We start from the raw sequence: 27,637 nt of genomic DNA on the forward strand, positions 1-27,637 counted from the left end.
TTTTCGTTGCTACTTCATAACTGTCATGTTGCTACTGTTATGAATCGTCATGTAAATATCTGATATGCAGGATGGTCTTAGGCGACCCCTGTGAAAGGGTCGTTCGACCGCCAAAGGGGTCACGACCCACAGGTTGAGAACCTCTGCCTTACATGCTCATTCACTCTCGCAAAAGGCCACTGCTGACCATTTTTCCCAACGGTGCACACAGACAAAGACCCCCACCCTCCCCCCAAACCTGTCACATCTACTGCTCTCCCTTCAGACATCAGAAACATGCATTCTCTGATTCTAGAACCTGGAGCAAGAAGAAGATGGTGCCCTAGCCAGTTTTACTCAGTGGTTAGAGCGTCAGCCTGCGGACTGAAGGGTCTCAGGTTCGATTCTAGTCAAGGGCACGTACCTTGGTTGCAGGCTCGATCCCCAGCCTGGTCAGAGCATGTGTGGGAGGTAACCAATTGATGTGTCTCTCTCACATTGATGTTTCTGTTTCTCCACCCCCCCTTCCACTCTCTCTAAAAATCAATGATGGGGGGGGGGAGGGGAATATATCCTTGGGTGAAGATTAACAAAAAAAATAAAATAAAATAAGACAAAAATATACTTTGTGTGATTAAAAATATATATATTTGTTTTTAAATATTTTTATTGATTTCAGAGAGAAGGAGGGAGAGGGAGAGAGAGATAGAAACATCAGTGATGAGAGAGCATCATTGATCAGCTTGCCTCCTGCACGCCCCACACTGGGGATTTAGCCCACAACCTGGGCATATGCCTTGACCGGGAATCAAACCATGACCTTCTGGTTCATTGATCAAAGCTCAATGGGCTGGGCTGTGTTTTTTGTTGTTTTTTGTTTTTTGTTTGTTTGTTTGTTTGTTTAAAGAAGAAGACAGCAATCTCAATATTCCCCCCTAGCCCCACTCAGCACCACCTCCGTCAGCAACAGAGAGATCCATAAGGCACTGGATGATGGCGGGACCTACACTCACAGCTCCCGGGGGAGGGAAAGATGCTCACAGCCCCTTTATAAACTGGACCATGACCCTCAGAATCCTCGTGGCGCAGGGGACTTGAAAGCAGCCCATGCCGAAGGTGTTCAGCACCCCGTGGAAACCATCCTCCATGTGGTGCCAAGTCACTGGGACGCCCAGGTCCTCCAGTCTCTTCTTGTACAGCAGTGAATTGTCCCGGAGAAGGTCATACTCACAGCTCACGATGCAGGCTTCCGGGAACCGAGCCACTACTTCGTCTTCTGCAAGCATGGGCGAGTTCAGCAAATCCAGGAGGAGGTCTGTCTCCAGGTAGGCAGCCTCATTCAGGGGCGCACGGGCCACCTGGCGGTAGCCTCTCTTCTTAAACCTCTCCGGGATGTTTCCGGGGTCCAACCACTTCCTGTACTTTTCCCAGACTTGGGAAGGCATATGGGCGCCTTTCAGGATAGCGTTTTTCCACTGGGGGCTCACGTCCAGGTAATAAGACATACAGAGGAAGGCAAAGTCCAGAGTGATCAGTGGGACATTCTTGTTCTGCTGGAAGGAAGGCAGCTGGTAATCCAGGACTTGGAGAGTGGGGTAGATCAGAAGCTGGGCCCGGATCTTGGGCAGATCTGAACGATCCACAAATTTTTGACACGCTGCCGCGGCCACTCCCCCTCCCGCGCTGTCACCACAGACCACAACCCGGGCTGGATCCACCCCATACATGTCAAGGGACTTCAGGAAGTGGGTGGCAGCCACGAAGCAGTCTCTTATTGGCGTCGGGAACCTGTGCTGGGGTGCCAGGCGGTATCTAGAAGGGAATCAAGGAACATGGTTTACACTCATCGCCCCAGTAGAGCCCCCAAACACCTGTGCCTAGCATCTTGGGCTCCAGGTTCTTCCATTAACTCCTCCTTCTGAGATCTGAGCAGTTAAAGTTAAGGTCTGGGGCTTAAATGAGCTCAGAGGCAGAAAGTCCTCAGTGCCCGGCACATGGGCTCTGTAAGAGGCAGCTGCTAGTCCCACTGTCTCCAGGTCAAGTTAGGGGACACGTTGTGACCTCAAGAGCCCTGCCATCCACCAATTGGCCCACAACTTAGCTATCACCACCAGGAGCCCCCTCCCTCAGAACCTACCTGCTGGGGCTGCCCCGGCTCACATCTGTTCCCTGTTTTTTGGATTCCTCTTACGAGCAGCTGGCCTGGGTTTAGATTGTAAATAAGGCTGCCATGCTCACAGGTCTTTGGGGCCTCGCCTCTTGAAGACTTATCAGTGGTTCTCAACCTTGGCTGCACATTAGAATCACCTGGGAATCTTTTTAAAATCCTGATTTCTGGGCCTCATCTTCTGGAAATTCTGTTTCTTTGTTATGGGGTGGGGCCACAACATTAGCACAAAGAAACAGAATTTCCGGAGGATGAGGCCCAGAAATCAGGATTTTAAAAAGATTTCCAGGTGATTCTAATGTGCAGCCAAGGTTGAGAACCACTGACTTAGATACCACCAATTGCCAGCAGATAGCATACTAGTATGCACCTCCTTCAGATCAACCACCCCAACTCCAGCCCCTGGCTTCACGCAGGGGCAGCTGTCATGCGGGTTCGCCAGCCTGGCATTTTTCAAGAGATTCCAGAAATCTGAGTTTGGAGAGAAATTTCACTCTTCTAAATGCTGGCCTCTCACTTAGGAAATGCTTTATGGGATCCACAAAGCTTCTGCCAGCCCTGTCCGTTCTGATGCCCCTCTTCTGAGCTGCCTGGGACGGCAATGCTTTCACTCCTAAACCCTGTCTCCCTGGGAGTCACAACATAACCTCCTTGCAGGTATTTGCTGGTACATTTTACTGACCATCTCTTGGTGTAGCACAGTGGTCGGCAAACTGCGGCTCGCGAGCCACATGTGGCTCTTTGGCCCCTTGAGTGTGGCTCTTCCGGAAAATACCACGTGCGGGCGCCCATGTACAGTGCGATTGAAACTTCGTGGCCCATGCGCAGAAGTCGGTATTTTGTGGAAGAGCCACACTCAAGGGGCCAAAGAGCCGCATGCGGCTCGCAAGCCGCAGTTTGCCGACCACTGGGTAGCACAACCAGAGCAGTACGACATGTAAGGGCCAACAGTTGGATCCAGATTTCCATTCCCCCTGCAGAAACAGTTTTGGAGCCAAGAACTGTAAGGTGACGTGCTATCCGGGTCTCTCTCCCTCAGCCGGGACTGACATCTATTTTTTCACTCTACTCAGCTAGCTGTGCCACAGGCAAGCTGGGAAATGGAGCCCCACCAAGATGTTGGCAATCGGTATTTCTTCCTGGGGCGTGCATTTCAACAAAACTGCAGGAGACGCGCCATCAGAGGCACCTCCCAGCCCCAGTGGGACCCTGTGTTAGGCAGGACGACAAGGCCACAGCACGACAGTGACCACTCCTCATATATGTCCAGTTTGCCTGACATGGAGGCCCAGGGAGGGGGGCTTCCCAGGGAGGGGGTCTGCCCAGATCTCTCCTGCCCCATGTCCACCAAGCCCTCTTCACCGCCTTTCCAGGTTGGGTGGGTGACTCTCCAAAATCAGTTAGGAGAGAGAGTGGCTTTTTAATTTTTCTCCCTTCCTTTGATGGATCTCGCCAGGGTGGACTTGCCCTTCGGAGAGCACTTGGAAATGATGTGATGGTGCTTGTGGTTGTCCTGGTGATGGGGCAGAGCTCTGTGGGCATTTAGTGGAGAGACGTGCCGGGCTGTTCTGCTCAACCAAGAGCATTCCACCCGAAAGTGTTGCACTGCGAAGTTCGGCAGCTGGCCTGCTTAACGCAGCCCACCCCCCACCCAGCTTCCAAATGGTGCCACACACAGAACACCCCACTGAGGCATACCCACGGGCTGCCCACAGGAGGGAGGGCCTGTTCTCTGCCTCTCCGTCTCTCCCTCTTCCTTCCTCTCCTCCTTGTTGATGTCCGTGTTCCTGATGTCCTTCAACTCCCTGCTATCTGAGTCCCTACCTCCCGCCCCCTCACTCCAGGTCACAGCGTGGTTTCTCTGGCCCTCCCCCCTCTCCCCTTTACTCACCCAACTATTAAAACCACTGAGTCACTCTCCTTGCACAAACGACAGCATATTGTGTGGTACATTTCTGGAAAAGAAGAGGCTTTCTTAATTCACTAGGAAAGCTAGTGGCTTCCTTTAGCCATCATCGGCAGCCCCTGCTCACTGACAACCACCACGTGAATGTTCATTGACAATATCTGAGAATCTGTTAGGCCATCAGTACAGTGGTTCTGTGTGTGAACTCTGGATTCAGACCCAAGTTTGAATCTCTACATTGCCTCCTTTTCATATCTATATTAATAAAAGGGTAATATGCTAATTAGACTGGGTCAACCAGACATCTTCTGGTCATCCGGTCCTCCTTCCGGACAAAGCCATGGTGGCGGGGCTCAGGCAAAGGCGGTTAGGGGCAATCAGGCAGGCAGGGGAAGGCAGTTAGGGGCGATCAGGCTGGCAGGCAGAGGTGGTTAGGGGCGATCAAGCAGGCAGGCAGGTGAGCAGTTAGGAGCCAGCGAGAGGAATGTCCAATGGGTCCTAGATTGGAGAGGGTGCAGGCCGGGCTGAGAGGATCCCCCCCCCCCCGCATGAATTTCATGCACTGGGCCTCTAGTCCTATATAATAAAAGAGAAACATGCAAATTAACCATCACTCCGTCACTCCGCCACTCTGCTACACCCACCAGACAATCAGAGGGACTATGCAAATTAACCCAACAAAGATGGTGGTTAATTTGCATATGCAGGTGCTGGGGACCAATTCCAGCATGTCATAATTTCAAGAGCTTCATCAAAAGGTCGATGAGACTTGGGGACTCAACAGGGTTGAGTCACACATGTAGTCACCTTTTGGGAATGGCTAAAGGCATTTCCCCAAACCTGAATAGGAAACTGATTGTGGCTGCCAGACAGTTAAAGGGCATCTTAATCTGCATGTTATTGCCTCCTACTGGCCAAACACCTGAACAGCCGTAGGCTAATTCCCCCAAACTGACAATGCTTCTGTACCCTTTGAAAACTTACCCTTTGAAGTGTATTATCTCTACCTTGCCTTAGGACAAATTGTGTTAATAAAAGCAAGGGTCCTAGACAAGGAGGGAGTCTTAAGTTCCTTTAGCTGAAGGTCCCCAATGCCTTTCAAAATTATATCTCGTCTCCGGACTCTTGATTAGTCTCTGGATTTCTATGCCATCTATGCACAGCCCCTTTTCCAGATTCCTGAACACTTCTTGATGCTGGGACAAGAACCCCGGCATGCAGGCGCGGGGCGAAGATTGAAGACAACTGAAGATGGTGGCGGTCACAGAGCTGGAGCGAGTAGGAGGCTTGGGTTGCTCCCGGAAACAGAAGAAGCCAAGCTTCCCACCAGCCCTGGACTCCCCTCAAGGAGGGGCTGGGGGCCTGGGCTCCACTCAAGGAGTAGCTGGGGGCCTGGGTCACCAAGGGCGACCCAGGCATCCAGCCAGCCCTGGCCTCTGCTTGAGGAACTGGAAAAAAAAAAAAAAGGAGGGGCTGGGAGCTCAGATGCAAGGCCTGGGTCCCAGGTGCCAGAGGAAAACCGGTGCCAGCAGCCAGGGGAAGGAAGGCCTATTGCGCGAATATTCGTGCAATGGGCCACTAGTCCTATCTAATAAAAGAGAAAAATGGTAATTGGCGTACGACGATACCCTTTTCATTGGCTAATCAGGGCTATATGCAAATTAACTGCCAACTAAGATTAGCAGTTAACTGCCAACAAGATGGCGGTTAATTTGCATATGTAGGCACAATGCAGGGAGGCGAAAGGGAAAGCAGGAAGAAGCCCCCTGCCAAGGAGAATCAGGCGACTTTGCTGCCCTGGCCAGTGATAGCAGGAAGTAGGGGTGGAGCCAGCGATGGGAGCTGGGCACGGTCGAAGCTGGCAGTCCTGGGAGCTAGGGGTCCCTTGCCTGGGCCTAAAGCGGAGCCCACGATCGCGGGGCCACTGCAGCTGCGGGTCCCCGCTTCCCCGGGCCGGACGCCTAGGCCAGAGGTGTTAGGCCTGGGCAGGGGCGGAGCCTGCAACCGCGGGGAGCTGGGGGTCCCCTGCCCAGGCCTGACACCTCTGCCAGAGGCCTCAGGCCTGGTCAAGGGGCCGATCCGGTGATTGGTGATCGGAGGGTGATGAGGGTCAACTCCTCTGGCCGAGGCATCAGGCCTGGGTGGGGGGCGGAGCCGGGGATTGGAGGGATATGATGGTCCCCTTGCCCAGGCCTGAAGCCTGGGTCAGAGGCATCAGGCTTGGGCGGGGGGTGGAGCAAGCGATCAAAGGGAGATGGGGGTCCCCTGCCCAGGCATGATTCCTGGGCCAGAGGCCTCAGGCCTGGGCGGGGGCCAGAGCCAGTGATAAGGGGGAGATGGAGGTCCCCTGTCCAAGCCTGACACCTCTGGCAGAGGCGTCAGGCCTGGGCAAGGGGCCGATCAGGTGATTGGAGGGTGATGGGGGTCTACGCCTCTGGCCGAGGCATCAGGCCTGGGCTGGGGGCAGAACCAGTGATGGGGGGAAATGAGGGTCCCCTGCGCAGGCCTGATGCCTGGGCCAGAGGCGTCAGGCCTGGGCAAGGGGCCGATCCTGCGATTGGAGGGTGATGGGGGTCAACGCCTGAGGGCTCCCAGTATGTGAGAGGGGGCAGGCTGGGCTGAGGGACACTCCCCCCCCACACACACACCCAGTGCACGAATTTCGTGCACCGGGCCCCTAGTATATATATAATATCCTACATCCGTGGTCAGCAAACCGTGGCTCATGAGCCACATGCAGCTCTTTGTCCCCTTGAGTGTGGCTTTTCCACAAAATACCACGTGCGGGCACACACATACAGTGTGATTGAAACTTCATGGCCCATGCGCAGAAGTCGGTATTTTGTGGAAGAGCCACACTCAAGGGGCCAAAGAGCCGCATGTGGTTCATGTGCCATGGTTTATCAAGCCGCAGTTTGCCGACCACTGTCCTATATAATACCAATGTGCAAATTGTCCCCTCGACCGGGAGTTCAACCAGGAGTTTGACCAGGGCACAGGGCTGGCTGGCCGACTACCCTCATCCCTCCCCCTGGCCAGCCGATCAGGGTGGGCCTGCTAGAACCCACCTGTGCATGAATGTCATGCAGGGTAGGGGCCCTAGGCCTGGCCTCCCTGCTTCCTGGCCTCCTTCTTCCCTCACTCCCTCAGCACCCTGCTGCCCCCGCTGGTCACTCGCCATGCTCTGCGCCACCCCCTGGTGGTCAGCACACATCATAGTGAGCGATCCAACTCCTGCTCTCCTGGTGAAACTCCCAAGTGGACAATTTGCATATTCGCCTTTTCTATATAGAGATATATTTTTTAAATTGATTTCAGAGAGGAAGGGAGAGGGAGAGAGAGAGAAACATCAATGATGACAGAGAATCATTGATCTGCTGCCTCCTACATGCCCACAACCCAGGCATGTGCCCTTGACAGAATCAAACCCGGGACCCTTCAGGCTGCAGGCCGATGCTCTGACCACTGAGACAAACCAGCGAGGGCTGTGTTGCCTCCTTTGCACTTGAGTTGAAGCAGTGTGAGGTATGTTCCTTCTCTCTCTGAGGCTTGAGTTTTTCTCATCTGTAAAATGGGGATAGTGATCATCAAAGGGCGTGGGGGTTTTCAATGAGATAATGCACACAAAGGGCTTCCGCCGTGCCTGCCGTGTAAATACTAATAATTGTAAATGTTAATTAATAAATTCAATGTTGCCCTGGCCGGTGGCTCAGTTGGTTGGAGTGTCATCCTGTGCACTGAAGGGTTGTGGGTTTGATCTCCGGTGGAGGTGAGTAGGGAGGAAAGTGATCAATGTTTCTCACATCTCTCTCTCTCTCTCTCTCAAATCAATGAAAAATATCTTCAGGTGAGGATAAAAATTAGTAAATACTTGCTGTTCCTGTCCTTCAGTATGCAGACATACCCACACCATGGCTGCATCCAACCTCTATTCTCAAAGACTCCTGCAATAGATCCTGGCATTCCACAGACTAGAAAGCACCATAAAACTGTTCCCCGCCCTCTCCACACCCCCCAATTCCTACAGTTGGGGAAGGGGGAGATTAAGAGAATAAAATTGTCTCAATTGTGAGTTTTTTCTCTCATTTAATTTTCCTTGAATCTTTGGTCTTCACGTCTGTTTATCCCAGAATGTGTCTCAAGGAACTCCTGATGTGAAACAAAACGACGTGTTTTAGTCAATTTCATGTTTTAGAAGTCCTTATTTCCGACTAAGTAGAAGCGGTGGCCACACAACAGTGTGAATGTACTAAATGCCACTGAATTGTGCACTTTCAGATGGCGGATTTTATGTTATGTGAATTTCACGTGGATAGACCGCACCCCCCGCTTTTCGAAACTCTGCTTTTACGAAACACCTACATTAGCTAGTACCTGTTTTTGGCTAACCAGAGGAAGTCCCCAAGTGGATTTTCACTTTTACAAAGAAAAAAAAAAGGTGAAAAGTAACAGCATCTGTTTTGCAGAGAGCCCTTATGGAGGCAGCACCACCTCCCCGCCCCCCCAACCCCTACCCCGACCTCCACCCCACCTCCATCCCCACCCCCACTCCAGCAGGGAGCGTGGCCCCAGCCAAGCTCCTCCCACGGGAACAGTCCTCATCTCAGCCTCCAGCTCAGAGCTCTGAACTGAGCATCTGGGCTTTATCTCAGCTTATTTTGTGCAACCACTAGCAAGCGGTGTCCTAAGAGAATTCCTTCTTTGCTTGACATCCTTTCGGCTTAGGAAGGCTGGCCTCCGGACGCCCTGCTTTCGCATAGTGGGGAGGAACCTGCACAGGCACCCATTGCTCTCTTCCTTCCAGAAAGAGATCAATACATTCTGTACCTTTGCCGCCTGGACAAACTGGGACCCACTAGCTGCCCCGGGGTTCCCAGGTCATCACAGGGGCGTCCAGACCCCAGAAGATGACAGGAGTGCAGCCTCATGCCGGGAGGTGGGCGCCCCCACGCTGCTCGGCCTGTCACACCGCAGGCCGGGTCTCAGGGGAGGACTCTTACTGAAGCTCCCCACGATCGCCCCGCCGCCGTGGAACAGCAGGATGCCGGGCCGCAGGCTGCGGGAGGCCCTCCTGGGCCGGTACAGCTTCACAGGGATGGTCCCGAAGAGGAGGTCGGTGACCACCACGTCCGGATCCTTGATGAACGGCAGCAGGTCGTGCACGAAATGGACAAACTGGGGCATCGAACAGATTCTCAGTTTCTCAAGAATCATCCCCTGTTGGCCAGAGAAGAGGAGATGTAGTGGGAAGGATTTCGGGGTGTCCCTGGGAGTCCTGCCGCCCCTCGACCACACATGCCGTCTGCTAAGGGGCGGGCCCTCATCCCCCGAGCAGAAGGTTCCAGGCACAGCCCAGCCCTGCAGACCAAGCTCTGGCCACCTCTGAGTTCCTCTACCTGGAACTCCCCACCTCCACCAGGTGCCTGCTCCAGCTGGGCCTGGACCTGACATTCCTTCCAGGGACACGCCCCCTTGGACCACCGCCCCCCCCAAGGAACCCATGCCCCTGCCAGCCAACCTGGCCCTCCCAGTTGTTGTTGCTATTTTTAAGACATAATGACTGCATTGTGGGGTGTTTTTTTTTTTTTTTCTAAGAGGGGAGGGTGGAGTTCTTATCTTTTAGAGATACCTATGGAAATAGTTTTGGATAAAATAATAGGATATCCAGCCAAGCCAGTATGGCTCAGTGGTTCAGCATCGACCTATGAACCTGAAGGTCACTGTTCAATTCCTGGTCAGGGCACATGCCAGGGTTGCAGGCTTGATCCCCAGTGTGGTGGGGTGTGCAGGAGGCAGCCGAGCAATGATTCTCTCATCATTGATGTTTCTCTCTCTCTCTCTCTCTCTCTCTCTCTCTCTCTCTCTCCCTTCCTCACTGAAATCAATAAAAAAAAAAATTTAAAAAATACAATATCCAGGACTTGCTTCATAAGCAAATGGGAATGAGGGACAAGTTGGGGACACACATGAAGCAAGATTGGCCAGGGGTCACTCAAGCTGTGGGGTGGGGACATGGGAATTCTTTCTACTATGGGTGTATGTCTGAAAGTTTGCATCATAAAAAAAATCAAAACAAAGTGGGGTCTGCCCCTGGGCACTGTCTTCCCAGGGTTCCCGACCTTTTCCATGCTGAGGCCACTGGGCTGAGAGTGAAGCCTGTGACCTCGTGGCAGAATGTTTTTGAATATAAAGGTGGGATTGCGAAGGAAGGCAGTTTTATCTATTTATATAAAAGGTTAATATGCTAAGCGTCCAACCCTCTGACCAGTTGCTATGACACGCACTGACCACCAAGAGGCAGACACTCAGCGCAGGAGCTGCCGAGCTGCAGTGACTTGGCAGTGGCGGTTCTCAGGTGACACACCCCAAAACCAGAGAGGAGGGAGCCCGATTCCTCACGGGGCCACACGATTCCATCTTTGGCCATGGGGTATGTTGTTGCTAGGGCACCGTCAGCCCGAATATGGTTTACTGCACACTTGTGTTTGCGTTCCACACCCTGTACGACAGCAACTTTGCAGTGCCCCATCACGCTCCGAGACCCACCTCCCCCCTGCCCCGGGGATGTCAGAGAGCTGGTTTTGGCCTGATCCCCACAGGCCAGACCAAGGGACCCCACCTGCCAGAGGGACCCCGCTCACTCCGCAGATGCCCTTCGAACCCCGGCACCAATCCTAGGTGCAGCTGGCCAGGAAGGGACCATGGGAGGTTGGCTCCAGGGTGTGTCCGGCCCATCTCACCCAGTCCCACCCTGCCAGCCACCTTCTAAATAATTTCCTTTCAATGTGCACGAATCCATGCACTGGGTCACTAGTTTTGATATGATCATCAAAATATTGAAGTGAATGTGTGATGTCATACTATGTGGGCTTCCTTACTAGCACACTAAACAGCAAGATCCGGGGGCTGGTCTCATACTATCATCATCTCAAAGGAATGGGGTACACACGGGAGTTTTCACAGAATCTGCCACCTCTGTAATATGTTCAGAAAATATGTGATCCCTCTGGTGACTAGTCACAGCTTCTGCTGTCACAGCTGTGGATTACCACCCTTGTTTAGAATGGGAAGAAATCGTATATTTCATTAGAAGTTAATGAAAATGGGGTGATTTTTATCCCATCCAAATTCACAGACGCCCCGCCTTCTGTCACCCTTGGGGGCTTTGGGAACCCCATTAACAAGCCCTGCCATACCCCACTGCCCTGTCTTACTTCCCCATAGCACTTGCCACTCTGTAAATCAGTTATTTTGGTATGCTGCTGTCTCTCCCTGCCCCCCCCCCCCGCCCCCTCCCATACCCCAGTCTTCCTTGCTCTGCAGGAAGACTCTAGCTGGGACTTTTTCGCCATCACTGATCCTCAGAGCTAGAACTGGCAGGTGGCAGGTAGTAGCTGTACAACACAGACATCTGTATAGAAAAAAACAAATCAACAAACAGTAATACGGCTAATATTTATGGAGAGCTCACTCTGTGCTGGGCCTTCAGACGCACACTCAACTCACTGCCTCGCCACAACATGCTATGAAGTCGGGACTGTTATTTCCCTGTTCTGCAGAGGAGGAAACGGAGTCACTGTGTTTGGGAACCTGGACTGCAGACTATGAAGGTCAAGGCCAGGAAGAGGATAGGAGTGGTTCATCACCTGACCCTGGGCAAAGAAACCTGTGGTTCCTGGGTTCTTCTCCATCAAGGGTTTCCCATGAGAACAGGCATTTGCAATCGCTGGTCATTACATAAGAGACTTAAGAAATGGATTTTCTATCTGCTGCTTCTGCCAGCCCTCGGAACAGCATGGCAAACCCTTATTGCCAACCTCAATACGATTCTTGCCATGACCTACTTACATGGATTTCATTGAACTACACACACCAAGAACAGCAAGCGGAATCTAATGACATAAACAGTTTTCCATCTTGCCCAGCCAATGTGGCTCAGTGGTTGAACCAAGAGGTCCCCAATTTGATTCCTGGTCAGGGCACGTGCCCTGGCTGCAGGCTCGAACCCCAGTAGGGAGAGTGCAGGAGGCAGCGGATCAATGCCTCTTTCTCATGGATGTGTCTATCTCTCTATTCCCTCCCCTTCCCTCTCCCAAAAAGAAAGAAAAGAAAAAAGAACAGTCTTCCATCTCTCCAAGGCAAATTATATCCTATACTAGAGGCCCGGTGCACAAAAATTTGTGCACTGGGGGGGTGGGGGTGGGGAGAGGGTCCCTCAGCCGGGCCTGTGCCCTCTCGCAGTCTGGGACCCCTCGGGAGATAACGACCTGCTGGCTTAGGCCTGCTCCCGGGTGGCAGAGGGCAAGCCCAATCCCTAGGTGCAGCCCCTGGTCGGGCTCAGAGCAGAGCTGATTGGGGAGTTGGGGCGCCGCCCCCTGTCATGCACAGAGCAGGGCAGATCGGGAGGTTGTAATGCCACCCTCAGTCACGCTCAGGGTAGGGCCGATTGGAGGGTTGGGGCACCGCCCCCTGTCACACTCAAGGCAGGGTCAATGGGGAGGTTGCAGTGCCACCCCCTGTCACGCACAGAGCAGGGCCAATCAGGGGGGTTGGGGCTCCGTACCCTGTCACGCATAGAGCAGGGTAGATCAGGGGGTTGGGGAGCTCCCCCCTGTCACACACAGAGCAGGGCCCATCAGGGGGTTGAGGAGCTCCTCCCTGTCACAGAGTAGGGCCGATAGGGGAGTTGGGGCACTGCCCCCTGTCACACACAAAGCAGGGCGGATCAGGGGGTTGGGGCGCCGCACCCTGTCACACTCAGGGCAGGGCCGATGGGGAGGTTATGGCTCTACCCCATCACCCACAGAGCAGGGCCAATCAGGGGGTTCGGGTGCTGCACCCTGTCACACACAGAGCCGCAGGGCAATCAGGGGGTTGGGGAGCTCCTCCTCCCTATCAGGCACAGAGCAGGGCTGATCAGGGGGTTGGGGTGCCTTCCCCTATCACAAACAGAACAGGGCAGATAGGGAGGTTGTGGCCCTGCCCCCTGTCACACACAGAGCAGGGCAGATCAGGGGGTTTGGGCACTGCCCCCTGTCACACTGATCCTGGTGCCGGGAGGCCTCGCTGCTCTGCTGATCCTGGTGCTGGGAGGCATAGTACCCTTTTACTATATAGAATAGAGGCCTGGTGCACGGGTGGGGGTCGGCTGGTTTGCCCTGAAGGGTGTCCTGGATCAGGGTGGGGGTCCCCACTGGGGTGCCTGGCCAGCCTGGATGAGGGGAGGATGGCTGTTTGCAGCTGGTCACACACCCTGCAGGGTGGGGGTCCCCACTGGGGTACCTGGCCAGTCTGGGTGAGGGGCTGAGGGCTGTTTTCAGGCTGGCGGGTGACTGAAGCTCCCAACCGCTCCTTTTTTTCTTTTTCTTTTTTAATTCTGGGCCAGCTTTAGCTCTGAGGCTTGACTCCAGCTCTTAGGCCTCAGCTGCTGAAAGCAGGTATCTGGTTTGTTTGGGTTCTATAATAGAAACACTGTTTCAACTTCAGCTCTGAGATCCCAGCTGGCTGAAAGCAGGTTTCTGGGGTTTTGTTTAGCTTCTATATTTGTAACAATGTTTCAAAATGCAAGCTCAGAGGCTGGCAGCGGCAGGCGGGGAATGTTGGAGTCCTCCATCACTGAAGCAAGCAAGCCTAATGTTCGCTTCAAGCTGCCTGGCTGCCAGCCGCCATCTTGGCTGGCAATTAATTTGCATATCGCCCTGATTAGCCAATGGGAAGGGTAGCGGACGTACGGCTAATTACCATGTTTCTCTTTTATTAGATAGGACTAGGGGCCCGGGGCACGAAATTCGTGCACTGGGTGTGGGTCGGGGGGAGTGTCCCTCAGCCCAGCCTGCCCCCTCTCACATACTGGGAGCCCTCAGGCGTTGACCCCCATCACCCTCCAATCGCAGGATCGGCCCCTTGCCCAGGTCTGACACCTCTGACAGAGGTGTCAGGCCTGGGCAGGGGATCCTCATTTCCCCCCATCACTGGTTCTGCCCCCAGCCCATGCCTGATGCCTCTGGCCCAGGCATCAGGCCTGGGCAGGGGACCCCCAGACCCCTCCAATTGCTGGCTCTGCCCCTTGCCCAGGTCTGATGCCTCGGCCAGAGGTGTCAGGCTTGGACAGGGGACTCTCATCTCCCCCCGATCACTGGCTCTGGCCCCCGCCCAGGCCTGAGGCCTCTTGCCCAGGAATCATGCCTGGGCAGGGGACCCCCATCTCCCTCTGATCGCTTGCTCCACCCCCCGCCCAAGCCTGACGCCTCTGACCCAGGCTTCAGGCCTGGGCAAGGGGACCATCATATCCCCCCAATCCCCGGCTCAGCCCCCCGCCCAGGCCTGATGCCTCGGCCAGAGGAGTTGACCCTCATCACCCTCCGATCACCAATCACCAGATCGGCCCCTTGATCAGGCCTGAGGCCTCCGGCAGAGGTGTCAGGCCTGGGCAGGGGACCCCCAGCTCCCCGCGGTTGCAGGCTCCGCCCCTGCCCAGGCCTAATGCCTCTGGCTGAGGCGTCCGGCCCGGGCAGCGGGGACCCGCAGCTGCAGCGGCCCCGCGATCGTGGGCTCCGCTTTAGGCCCAGACAAGGGACCCCTAGCTCCCGGGACTGCCAGCTTCGACCGTGCCCAGCTCCCATCGCTGGCTCCACCCCTACTTCCTGCTATCACTGGCCAGGGCGGCAAAGGTGCCTGATTCTCCGATCATGGCTGGGGGGCAGGGCAAAGGCGGCCCCAGGGCCGACTTTGCCCTGCCCCCCCAGCTCTTAGCTCCTCCCTGGGTTTCCAGTCACTGTCAGTGGCAGGGGGCTTCTTCCTGCTTTCCCTTTCGCCTCCCTGCATTGTGCCTACGTATGCAAATTAACCGCCATCTTGTTGGCAGTTAACTGCCAATCTTAGTTGGCAGTTAACTGCCAATCATAGTTGGCAGTTAACTGCCAATCATAGTTGGCAGTTAATTTGCATATAGCCCTGATTAGCCAATGAAAAGGGTATCGTTGTACACCAATTACCATTTTTCTCTTTTATTAGTGTAGATAATAAAAGGGTAATATGCAAATCGACTGAACAACTGGTCGCTATGACACACATTGACCACCAGAGGGCAGGTGCTCAATGCAAGAGCTGCCCCCTGGTGATCAGTGTGCTCCCACAGGGAGAGTGCTGGCTCAGCCACAAGCTGGGCTGACATCTGGGGAACGCAGTGGTGGTTACAGGAGCCTCTCCCACATCCGCGGCAGCACTAAGGATGTCTGACTATGGGAACAGGCCTACACCATCAGTCAGCCATCCCCAGAGGGCTCCCGGACTGCTAAAGGGCGCAGGCCAGGCTGAGGGACCGCCCCCCCACCCCCCCGCCCCGCCAGAGTGCACAAATGTCATGCACCAGGCCTCTAGTGTATCTATGAAGCCACCTTCTGTAGTTTTGTTCATCTGTACTAACTTGCTAATTTGCTAGCGTGCCTCTTTATTTTGTCATTGGCCAGCTCTAGCTAGCAGGTGGGTAGTAAGGGGCCCCCAAAAATTCAGAACAACACATTCCTGTCCTCATGGCCTCACAGCGTGGTGAGTGCTGTGAATGCGGTGAGACAGGAGACAGGCCAGGGACGGGGAGCAGGCCTTTTCTTCCTTGGAGAATGGGAATCATTCTTTGAATTTTGTGGCTCTCAGCCCATTTGGCTTGGGAAACCCTGGGAAGAGGGTGAGAGCCACTGGTTACCTAATGGGAACGATTCAGGTTTGAGAATACACTGTCAGCCTCTACCACCAGGATATTAGTGTTAATTCAACTAGAAGCTTCTGCTCTGCTTTCCCAACTCTCTCCTTAACCTTCCCAACAAGGGGACAAAACTCACCCATGCCACCAACAGCTGTAACGCGCAGTGCAGTACCCGCAGCTTCACAGGGTGGCCGATGCCCACAGGGATGTCCACAGTGAAGAGACAGCTGCAGATCACCCACAGCCCAACCCCCAGGAAGAGCAGGCAGGGGGCCCCGAGGAGGGCCAGGAGGACCGCCATCCCGCTGTTTCCACCACTGAGGAGGCCACCAGCGGCCGTGCTCAGCACACGCCGCCTCGGACACAGTGTGGAGCCAGCAGACCGCCGACACTTATATCACAACCTGCCTTCCCCACCTCCTCATGCCCCAGATGCCCAGGCCAGGTGAGTCACAGACTCGAATGAGGACCTGGCTCCACAAGGCCCACAAAGAGGAGAAAGTGGTGTAGGCAACCTGGCCCGGCTGGAAACCGCGGCTCCTGGGTTCCAGCCTCCATCCTGGCACTGCGGCCAGAAAGGGCCCTGCGCTAGGAAGTTGGCACGGACATCTCTGCCCTTTGACCTCACTGGCTGCTCCCGCGTCCGCCCAGGAGGCCTCAGGGCTTCTGCGCTGTTCTCTGTGCAACACTCTTCCCTCAGACGTCAGCTGATTCAACCCTCTCCTACTGCCGCCTCTGCTCTCATGTCATCTTCCCAGGGAGGCCGCCCTGGCCACCTTATTTCAAATTGTAACCCCCGACCCTCACCCCCCCCACCCCCTGCCCCCCCACACACACACACCCCTGCTTAATTTATAATTATGTCTTTTATTATCATCTGACATAGTACCATGCTTCACTTGTTTATTGTCTGTAGCACATAACTTCTGGGGAGACAGAAATTCTTGTTCTGTTCCTTGCTTTATCCCCAGAGGTTTGGTACTTAGCAGGTGCTCAGCAAATGTCTACTGAATGGAGGAATGAATACATAGACGCTGTTCTTTGTATTTAAAATATTGTTATTGATTTCAGAGAGGAAGGGAGAGAGAGAAACATCAATGATGAGAGAGAATCATTGATAGGCTGCCTCCTGCACACCCCCCACTAGGGATTGAGCCCGCAACCCGGGCATGTGCCCCGACTGGAGAATCGAACCGCAACCTCCTGGTTCATAGATCGAGGCTCAACCACTAGTCATGCCAGCTGGGCTTCCAATCACTTTAGAATTTGGAATTGTATGTGTTTGTTTTCCCTGCTTATTTCCTGTCTCCCCAAGGAAATGACAGCTCCAGCAAGGCGCCATGTCCGTTTCGCTCACTACGGCATCCCCAGTGTCGAGCACACACTATAGGTGCTCAATAAACCATCATTGAATGGATGGATGGATGGTGTCACATGACCTGGGGAAAAGGGCAACATGGAAAACTCGGGTCCTCTCTCTGTTTGGTTTTGTTTCTTGTAGGTGCTGGTGGAAGTGAGAGGAGGTGGAATTGCAAAAGCCTGGAGACAGCACAGATGGAATCTGTGTGAAGTTTATGGCTTTTGAAACCATCTTCGACTCATTTAGATTTAGATCCTGCAGCCCCTGTCTCCTCCATGTTACCCCAGGTCCCCAAGGGCCCTTGACTGCTGGGTAGGGAGAGTTCCAGAACCCACAACACCATTACTTCCATTTCCACAGATGAGGAGACAGAGGCTGTGTTTGATGAAGCAATTGGTCCACAGTCAGGGGCAGGCAGAGCTGGGATTCAAACCCAGTTCAATTCAAGTCTGACTCCAAGGCCAAGTGCATCCGTTTTCCAGCAACCCACCACAGTCCACATACCACAAAGCTTGTAGAAACCACCGAGTTCCTCTCTTGTCGATCCATCCACATTTTTGTGATTTCCCATCATACGGTTCTTGAAAATGCCTTCCTGTGAGAGGACTTGGGCAAACATTCTTACTCATTGTAAAGATATGGAAGCTGAAGCTTGGGGTAGTGGGTGTTTGCATTATTATTTAGGAAACCCAATTCTGCTCCTAAGAGAGAGAACAACAGGATGAAGGAAACTCAGAATCGTGTGACTCATAGGTGACAGTAAACCGGTACCATGAGGCTTGGATAAAACACACAGGGACTGTCAGGGATAGACTGTGAGTAAACACACAGCTTAGAGACACAGGAAGAGATCACACCAAGTGTTCGCGATAGGCAGCAAGCAAGATAGTAACTGTACAACATACTGACAATAGAGTCCACACACAGAACACGGGAAGACCGCGGGATAAGCCATGAGAACGCCAGGCCCGGAGTGACAGCCACATCATTCTGAATTGCTCACCCGTTGGGAACAGCCAACATGGCCCCACTGTGTGTCCTTCCCAAGGATGCTGACAAAAGTCACATCTACTCAGCAAGCCAATGAATGAGCTCCTGCGGGCCAGGTGTACCTGGCGCTGTGTCTCTCCAGTGGAGTTAGTGTGCATGTTGGTTCCGGGCACGGTCCATTCATTGGAACCCCTCCCGTGCTCTTAACCACACCAAGAGCGCTCCTGCTGGATGTGGCAAGGAGAGGAGACATGTGAATACTGCCTGTGAGGCGCGGTGCGCATCTGCCACCCCCGGCACCTAATTCAGTGTGGGCGGACTTACCCTTCTCTTTCCCCTTGCTTCTCGCTATGTTTAAAATGGGTTTAAACCAGCCGTGGGCAAACTATGGCCCGCGGGCCGGATCCGGCCCATTTGAAATGAAGAAAACTAAAAAAAAAAAAAAAAAAAAAAAGACCGTACCCTTTTATGTAATGATGTTTACTTTGAATTTATATTAGTTCACACAAACACTCCATCCATGCTTTTGTTCCGGCCCTCCGGTCCAGTTTAAGAACCCATTGTGGCCCTCGAGTCAAAAAGTTTGCCCACCCCTGGTTTAAACCTTGTGACTAGACCAGTGATGGCGAACCTTTTGAGCTCGGCATGTGAGCATTTTGAAAAACCCTAACTTAACTCTGGTGCCGTGTCACATATAGAAATTTTTTGATCTTTGCAACCATAGTAAAACAAAGACTTATATTTTTGATATTTATTTTATATATTTAAATGCCATTTAACAAAGAAAAATCAACCCAAAAAATGAGTTCGCGTGTCACCTCTGACACGCGTGTCATAGGCTCGCCATCACTGGCCAGCTAGACCATTTTAATTTGGCCTGTGAGCCTGCTCAATGACATCCAGAACTCCTTGCCTGGTAGTATTTGGGGGCGATTCCTGCATCGGGTAATGTCCCACAGCACACACGGCTGATCTTGAACCTGAAACTTGCCTATGACCTTTGCCTTCTTCACTCTGCTCGTATGCCGCCCCATACTCACCTGGAGTCCCTCCATCGGAATCGGCCCCTTCCTCTGTGGTTGGACGTTCCAGAGAGGCCGCGCCGTCTTACATTCCCCCCAGCAATGAACGAGGGATCTGTTTGCTCCGCATCCTTGCCAGCGCTTGATGTGGTCACTACTTTCCATGTTAGCCAATCTGGTGGGAGTGGGGTGATAGCTCATTATGATCCCTATGTGGTTCTGACCCTTTAATAGCTGTAACAAGAAAACGTAAGTGGTGCATAGACGGTATAATACACATCAACCCAGCAGGACACGGGAAAAAGAATTCCAGTTTGCACGCATGAAGATTTCTGGAGCAAACCTATGAACATTGATGTAAGCCAGTGGTTCTCAACCTGTGGGTCGCGACCCCTTTGGCGGTTGAACGACCCTTTCACAGGGGTCGCCTAAGACCATCCTGCAGATCAGATATTTACATGACGATTCATAACAGTAGCAACATGACAGTGATGAAGTAGCAACGAAAATAATTTTACGGTTGGGTCACCACATGAGGAACTGTATCGAAAGGGCCAGAAGGTTGAGAACCACTGATGTAAGCGAAATAAGTAAGGCCAACAGCTACCGTCATCCCAATTGCAATCTGAACACACCAACAAATGGGCTCGGGTCAGCTCCGGCTGCCAAACAAGTAATGAAAACAGCCCTCCGTTTTCCCAGCTGCTGGCCGGGATATTGGAATTGAAGATAAGGAATCTCGCATCTGCTGGTGAATAAGTCCTGGTGGCCTATTTCATTAAGGCGCTGCTAGAACGGATTCCAGGCGTGGTAGAAAGGACAAGCTGGGAGACGGCACTGTTCATCGATTCAATTTTTCACCCACCTGACAAATACTTGTGGAGTAAGTATTTGCTCTATACAGCAAACAGGGCCTCCCGGCTGAGGGAGGCCCCCCGCAAAGACTGGTTGCCTTCCCTGTGATTTCTTGAGTGTTTGCCACGTGCCTGGCAGGAATTCCGTGTGTCCATCTCTAAGTGTGACAAAGGCCATGCTCAAGGATACAGGCCACAGGTAAGCCTATGGTAACAGTACCCTGAGGGCGGAGAAGGTATGGATGGAACACGGTGGCCACAAACATCCCACAGAAATCAGTTGATTAGTTTTATGACCAGACTTGGCTGGGACTGAATTAGGGAGCTCGGTCAGTTATTCTGCAAACAGGATCATCTGCTCAAAGGCAGAGCGTGGGGAGTTGACTCTCATTGGCCTACATATACCAGTGGGCCCTCCATGTGGCTTCAGGGAAACACCAAAGGCCTCAGGAAATCCTCCAGGCCCTATGTGACTCCCCGCCACCCCCGCCACACACACACACACACACACACACACACACAGCCCTCTCTGATGCCCCCCACTGTCCCCTGCTCCTCCTGTCCTAGTCACACTGACCTGCCTCCAAAGCCCCCAAATGGAGACTCCAAACAGCCAGAAAGTAAACAGCAAAATGAAATCAGCTCTCGCTTGGGTTTTATCAAAGTCAGAGAATGAAAAAACTAAAAGGGAACCAATTTTATAAGCGAGAGCACCAGGGTCCAGAGAGGTTGCGACACTTGTTCTGAGTTCCCCAGCTGCTGCTGGCAGGTTTCGGGCTCATCTGGTGACCAGTTCAGCAATCTCTCCATTTCAGCTGTGTCGACTTTTCAGCCACAGAAAAGTCGACGTTACATTTACATATGTGTTAATTTAAAATGGGAATTAACACATATGTAAATGTAAGATCAGTTTCTGTAGCTGGGTTGGCATCCTTCCTCTCTCTTCCAATGGAATGTTTTTGCTCATTTTTCCGCTGCAACAATGTTAATGAGCCATCGCCCACTGCCTGGACCAAGAAGTCAGGTAGCATAAACTTATTGCACAGCCACAGTGTGCACACCATTTATCCCAGTTCATTTATCCCATTTCTTTTTTTCTTTTTCTTTTGGAACAGGGCTAGGGGTTGAGATCAGCAAAACTAGGTATGGTTTCTGCCCTCCAGGAGCTTAAAGTTTTGTGAGAGAGACAGACACAAAAAAGCGTGAAATTTCGACAATGATATGTGCCAGGAAGATGGGTCAATAGTCCTAGAAAGCCTTCAATTTAGGTCAGTAGATTTCCCAGAGGAAGGGACAGTGGAGGAAGGAACAGGTGTGTAACTAGGGAAGAGGGAAAAGCATTCCTTCAGAGGGGGTTGTGTTGGTGGAGGGGGTGGAATTGATGAGCTTGGCCAGCAAACTGGGAGCCTTGAGAAGAGAGAAAGATCAGTGGGGTTGCTGGGAGTTGGGGTGGGCAGTATGGTTTAGTCCATTTATTCCATTTCTATAGTGAACCTTCCCGGTGGCCACTATCCCCACCCCCTGCCATCTTTTTCGGCTAAAAAAGCTAAGACTCGATAGAGCTCAAGGGCACCCCTATGTAAAGCGTCAGGGCTCTACCTGGGGAGGCCCTGTCCCTACAGGAGAGGAGCCCCGGCACCTATGCCCAGGAGGCAGGCTGCAGGGCGGGGCCTTTTGAGTCACAAGCCCAAACCCTAGCTGGGCTCCTAGGATTGCAAAAGTCATACAGGATGCCCTGTGCTCTTGTCTCAGCTATAAAATCAGGGATGAGAGAGCTGGCCCGTGAGCCACATCCAGCCGGGTGAGAAAAAACACATCTCAGGTGGGAGGCATTCGCCCCACCCCATTCTCTCCCCTCCTGGCTCTATTCACAGACCTGACCCACTCAAGGTACGGAATCAGCTTCATATTCCTTGTATTAGCCATGATTTTTTTATTTTTGTTTTCACATCTGTGACCCTGCTGATCCAGAAGGGACTGTCCCTGCCAGAGTGAGCCAGGGGCTAGCTAGAGATAGTAAACATCATCGACCTATGAACCAAGAGGTCATGGTTCACTTCCCAGTCAGGGCACATGTCCGGGATGAGGACTCCATCCCCCGTGTGGGATGTGCAGGAGGCGGCCGATCAATGATTCTCTCTCGTCATTGATGTTTCTATCTCTCTCTCCCCCTCTCCCTTCCTCTCTGAAATCAATAAAAAAATATTTTTTAAAACACACACAAATAAAACAAAAACAGCATACCCATGAGTGGGCTTTCCACATGCAAACCAGCTAATCCAGAGCCCACACCTCCGAACACCTCCTCAGTCCATCTGTCACACTCCAGGCCACTCTCCCCCGACTTAACCACCCACGGCCAGGTTCCAAACAACTAGGGACAGCACCTATGTCCGGGAGCCCCGGAACTATTCAAACTAGCCACCCCTAGGCCTCGTCTGTTCCTCCCATGGGAACCCTCTCCCTCTGCCTCCTGACCGGCCTGGCGCTTCCCCAGGTGCACAGGCAGCCCAACACCAAAGTGGAGAGCGCGGCTTCTCACCCAGTTTCCAAACCTAAATCAGTTCACAGATCCGGAGCCCCTGATTGAAGAGGAGGCCAGGTCCCCTCGAGGAAGGAGTCTGCATTTCCCCTCAAGTGTTTGTATCCCACAAATCCTTCCTCCCAGACCTCCCTGCAGGGCGCTGCAGCCACTCACCAGAGTGACAGTGCCTGGAGGAAAGGAAACACAGACCATTTGGGAACTCCCCCACCCCCCCAACACCCATCCCACATGGTTCTCTTGCTTACAGTTTGTTTTTTGTCGTTTATTTTTGCATTTTAAGCAATTTCTTAATTACAGTTGACATACAATATTATATTAGTTTCAGGTGTACAACATAGTCATTACACATTTATATAACTTGCTAAATGATCACCCAGATAAGTCTAGTGCCCACCTGACTATATTGTTCCAATGTTACTGACTGTATTCCCTATGCTGTGCTTTACATCTCCCTGGCTGTTTTTACAATTGGCACTTGGCATGTCTTAATCCCTTCTCCTTTTTCACCCATTTTCCCAGAGCCCCTCCCATCTGGCAACCATCAAAATGTTCTCTGTATCCATGAGTTTACTTCTGTGTTGCTTGTTCATTTATTTTGTTTTCTAGATTCCACATATAATTGTGTGCCGCGCCAGCACGGCCAAGGGTGAACCTGAGTGGGGGCAGCTGAAAGGCATAGGAAAGACAGACAAGAGAATGAAAGCTGGGTCTCGGCGGGACGCTGCTTCTCTGAGAGACAGCAACCACGCCCACAAGCCGTGTCTTTGTTTTATAGCAGATGCCACAGGCAAAGTAAGGGCGTAATCAAGATGTTTACAACATTCTCGTGGGTTTCAATCCTACTCAACTACATGCACCTGAACTCTATCAAGCCTACATCACTCAGGCACGTGGGGCCACGTGTTCAGACCATAGGTTCAAGCTTACAACTATAGCTGTTGGCTATAATTGTGCCGGGAGGGCCCTGCCCTCCAAGCTGGGACTTGCACATGGCCATGAGAGGACTGTGCCCTCTCATTAGTCCAAGACTTGAACCTGTCCAAACACTGTAGCTGCTTCCCACATAATTGAAATCATGTGATAGTTGTCTTTCTCTGCCTGACTTCTTTCACTTAGCATAATACCCTCCAGGTCCATCCATGTTGTTGCAAATAGCAAGATTTCATTCTTTTTTATGGCTGAGTAATATTCCACTGTATATGTGCACCACAACTTCTTCAGCCATTTGTCGATTGATGGACACTTAAGTTGCTTCCATATCTTTCCTATCTATACTAATAAAAGAGTAATGTGCTAATTAGACTGGACAGCCAAACAATATTCCGGACGTCATTCCGGACATCCTTTCGGACAAAGCCACAGTGGCGGAGGTCAAGGCAGAGGTGGTTATGGGCGATCAGGCAGGAAGTGGAGCAGTTAGGGGCAATCAGGCCAGCAGGGGAGCAGTTAGGAGCAGCAGTCCGGGATTGCTAGAGGGATGTCCAACTGTCGGTTTAGGCCTGATCCCACAGGAGTCCTGGATTGGAGAGGGTGCAGGCCAGGCTGAGAGATCCCCTCCCCCGCCCCCATGCACAAATTTTGTGCACCAGGCCTCTAGTTGTAAATAATGCTGCAGTGAGCATCGGGGTGCAGGTGTATTTTTGAATTAGTGTTTTGGGACTTCTTCAGATAAGTACCCAAAAGTGGGATTGCTGGGTCATATGGCAGCTCTATTTTTAATTGTTTGAGGAACCTCCATACTGGTTCCCACAGTGGCTACACCAATTTACCATCCCACCACCCGTGTTCAGGGCTCCCTTTTCTCCAGTATTTGTTTGTTGACTTATTGATGATAGCCATTCTGACAGGTGTGTAGACACGGGTTCTGAATGGACACTGATCCCAGGACCAGCAGCGCTATTGTGGCTTCCCCTAGTCACAGTGGGGCTCACTGTGACCAGGTGACAGAAGAAGTCTTGCTCCAAGTCCAACTCACAGAGGGCCCGTTGGCCCATAGACTTGGACATCTGTATCCCCAGTTCCTGAGTGTATCACTGGAAGAGGAACTTGGAAACTGGCAGCATTCCCACGTGGACTCTGTGACCTAAGAGAGGAAGGGCATGGAGCAGAAAGGGCTAACTGGAAGGGCCTGGGTCTTCCCCTCCCTAGCAGAGGAAACCGGAAGCAGAGAACTGCACCCCCCAGGGAACTGCAGAGATTAATGTCACCATAAAAGATGTACAAGAAGCACCTCTCACACCCCAACTGAACTCACCATTTTGGAATGGGCAGAAGTCGTCCATCTTGTAGAATGACTGTGAGGTCTCCTAGACTTCTGCGGTGACTGAGTGCAGCTGCTGTCCCAGCTGGAGCATCTCGATTGGAGCACACAAACCCAGCCCTGGCTTGGGGTGCAGCCACCGACCTCCACCCCACCGTGTAAGGCATACCAGAGCCATTTGCCTTCATCTGGGAGGGCCAACAGTACACCTTCCCAGCCTCACCTCGGGGCTCTGTCCATCACGCTTTTGCAGGAAGTACGGTATATAGTGTGCTATCTACACGTATAAAGCTTGTGGAAGTATAAAGTGTACAGAGATCGTGATCACGACATTCCACCAAACATCGCAGTGATGACACCATGCTGATGGGGCCAGGTGAGCAGAAAGTAGCAAGCTCTCTGGGTGCTGTAGTCAGGGTCCAACCAGGACACAGAAACAAGGAGTCAAAGGTCAAATGAACAACCTCTTCTCCCAGGGCGAGACCTTATTACCAGGAGCATAGCCATAACTCACTGGAAGGGGTGCCAAGAGAGCCCTTCATAGGCAAGTGCCTCACTAGTGGCATCTGCTGCCAAACTGCCTGAGTGGTACCAAGGGAAGCCCTGGCCGCCGGGTGGGCAGGCACCGTGTGCGGCAGGAGCCGGGCACGGGGAGGCCACCCCCTGCAGGACCCGGGAGCCGGAGAACTTCATGCTACAGGAGTCCGGTTCTAGAGGAACCGCAAATTGCTGAGGAGCGCACCAGGACCTGGAAGATAACCCTGTCCTGTTCAATGCCCTCCTGCAGCCTTTACTGACAAACCTTCACACCGCCCCAGCGGGGGGGAGAGGCATGTAACGTGTGGCTCAAGAGCTATAATCTCCGTCTGAGGTTTCATCCTGCTTGCAGACGAACACATTAGCCTGTCCCAGTTCCATGGATACGTGTCAGAAAACATGACACACTTAGCTCAGGTTCAACGATGAAGCAAACAGAACGAACCTCATGTTAGCGTTGATTCTCCCTGCCGCTGACGTCCCATGGAATGATACAGAAAAGCCCCGGTGGATGGGGTGCGCACAGTAGGTTTGCATTAAATCTTTTACAAAGAAGCAAACTGGCCTGGCCTTTCCCATTGCTTTAAAAAAATTAATTAGCCCTGGCCGGTTTGGCTCAGTGGATAGAGCATCGGCCTGCGGACTGAGTGGTCCCGGGTTCGATTCCGGCCAAGGGCACATGCCTGGGTTGCGGGCTCGATCCCCAGTGGGGGGGCGTGCAGGAGGCAGCCGATCAATGATTCTCTCTCTCATCATTGATGTTTCTATCTCTCTATCCCTCTCCCTTCCTCTCTAAAACCAATAAAAATATATTTTAAAAATTAATGAATAAACTTTATTGTTAGAGCAGTTTTAGCTTCACAACAAAATTGAGCAGAAAGTACAGAAAATTCCCATAATCCCCTGCTACCCCCCCACACACACACACGTACAACCTCCCCCCACTATCAGATTGTTACCATTAATGAACCTACACGTTCTTATCAGCCAAAGTCCATAGTTCACATTACGTTTGCTCTTAGCGTTGTACATTCTATGGGTTTTGACAAATGTATAATGACGTGTATGCCATTGTCTTATCATACAGAATAGTACAACTGCCCTAAACATCTTCTGTGCTCTGCCTACTCACCCACCCTCCTCCCTAAGCCCTGGCATCCGCTAGTCCTTTTACTGTCTCCATAGTTTGGCCTTTTCCAGAATGTCATAGAGTTGAAATCATATGGCACATAGCGTTTTCACATCGGCTTCTTTCACTAAGTAGCGTGCACTGAAGGTCCCTCCGTGTCTTTTCTTGGCCTGGTAGTTCATTTACTTTTAGCTCTGAATAACATTCTATTAACTGGATGGATCACCGTTCATTTCACCTATTCACCTACTAAGGGACCTCTTGGTTGCTTCCAAGTTTGGCAATTATGAGTAAAGCTAATATAAACATCCATGTGCTGGTTTTTGTGTGAACATAAGTTTTCAATTTGTTTGGGTAAATACTAAGGAGCACGGTTACTGCATCACATGTTAAGAGTATGTTTAGTTTCGTAAACTGCCCAACTGTCTTCCAAGGGGCTGTCCCGTTTTGCATTCCCACCAGCGATGCATGAGACTTCCTGTTGCTCCGTCTCCTCACCTGCATTTGGTGTTGTCAGGGTTTGGGATGTGGGCCATCCTACCAGGTGCGCAGCGATATCTCCTTGTTGTTTTAATGTGCAACAATTAAACAAGCTGCCTCCTGCATCTATTCACATGCTCATTTGCCATCTGTAGATCTTCTTTGGTGAGGTGTCTGTTCAGGTCCTTTGGCCATTTTTGAAATCAGATTGTTCTTTTTTTTATTGTTGTTGAGTTTAAGACTTCTTTTTCTATTTTGAATAGCAATCCTTTATCAGATGTGTCTATTGCAAACATTTTTTCCCAGTCTGTGGCTCGTCTTCTCATTATGTTGACATCGTCTTCACAGAGCAGAAACTCTGACTTTTAATGAAGTCCCACTTATCAGTTATTTCTTTCATGAATCCTGCCTTTGGTGCTGCATCTAAAAAGTCATCACCGCCCCCAAGGTCACCGAGATTTTGTCCTCTGCTATCTTCTAGGAGGGTTCTAGTTTTGCATTTTATATTTAGGTCTATGATCCATTCTGAGTTACTCTTGGTGAAGGGTATAAGGTCTGTGTCTAGATCCTTTTTCCTTTTCTTTTCTGCATGTGGCCATCCAGTTGTTCCAGCACCATTTGCTGAAGATCCTGTCTTTCTGCATTGTGTTGCCTATGCTTCTTGGTCAACGCTCAGTTGACTATATTTCCCTGGGTCTGCTTCTAGG

The 27,637-nt window shown here is 52.1% G+C and overlaps 1 protein-coding gene across 1 annotated transcript; it reads right to left on the reverse strand.

Annotated features, from left to right (window-relative positions):
• Positions 1-620: 620 nt before the first annotated feature.
• Positions 621-16,203, reverse strand: LOC132229555 (arylacetamide deacetylase-like 3). Its single transcript, XM_059686137.1, has 4 exons — positions 15,890-16,203; positions 9,053-9,269; positions 4,038-4,101; positions 621-1,791 (listed from the first exon to the last, which is right to left on the reverse strand). Exons 1-4 carry the CDS (start codon positions 16,052-16,054, stop codon positions 1,017-1,019), a joined length of 1,221 nt encoding a protein of 406 aa, XP_059542120.1. The 5' UTR covers positions 16,055-16,203; the 3' UTR covers positions 621-1,016.
• Between the last annotated feature and the right edge of the window lie 11,434 nt (positions 16,204-27,637).

This window comes from Myotis daubentonii, chromosome 3 (genome assembly GCF_963259705.1).
Source record: "Myotis daubentonii chromosome 3, mMyoDau2.1, whole genome shotgun sequence".
NCBI lineage: Eukaryota > Metazoa > Chordata > Mammalia > Chiroptera > Vespertilionidae > Myotis > Myotis daubentonii.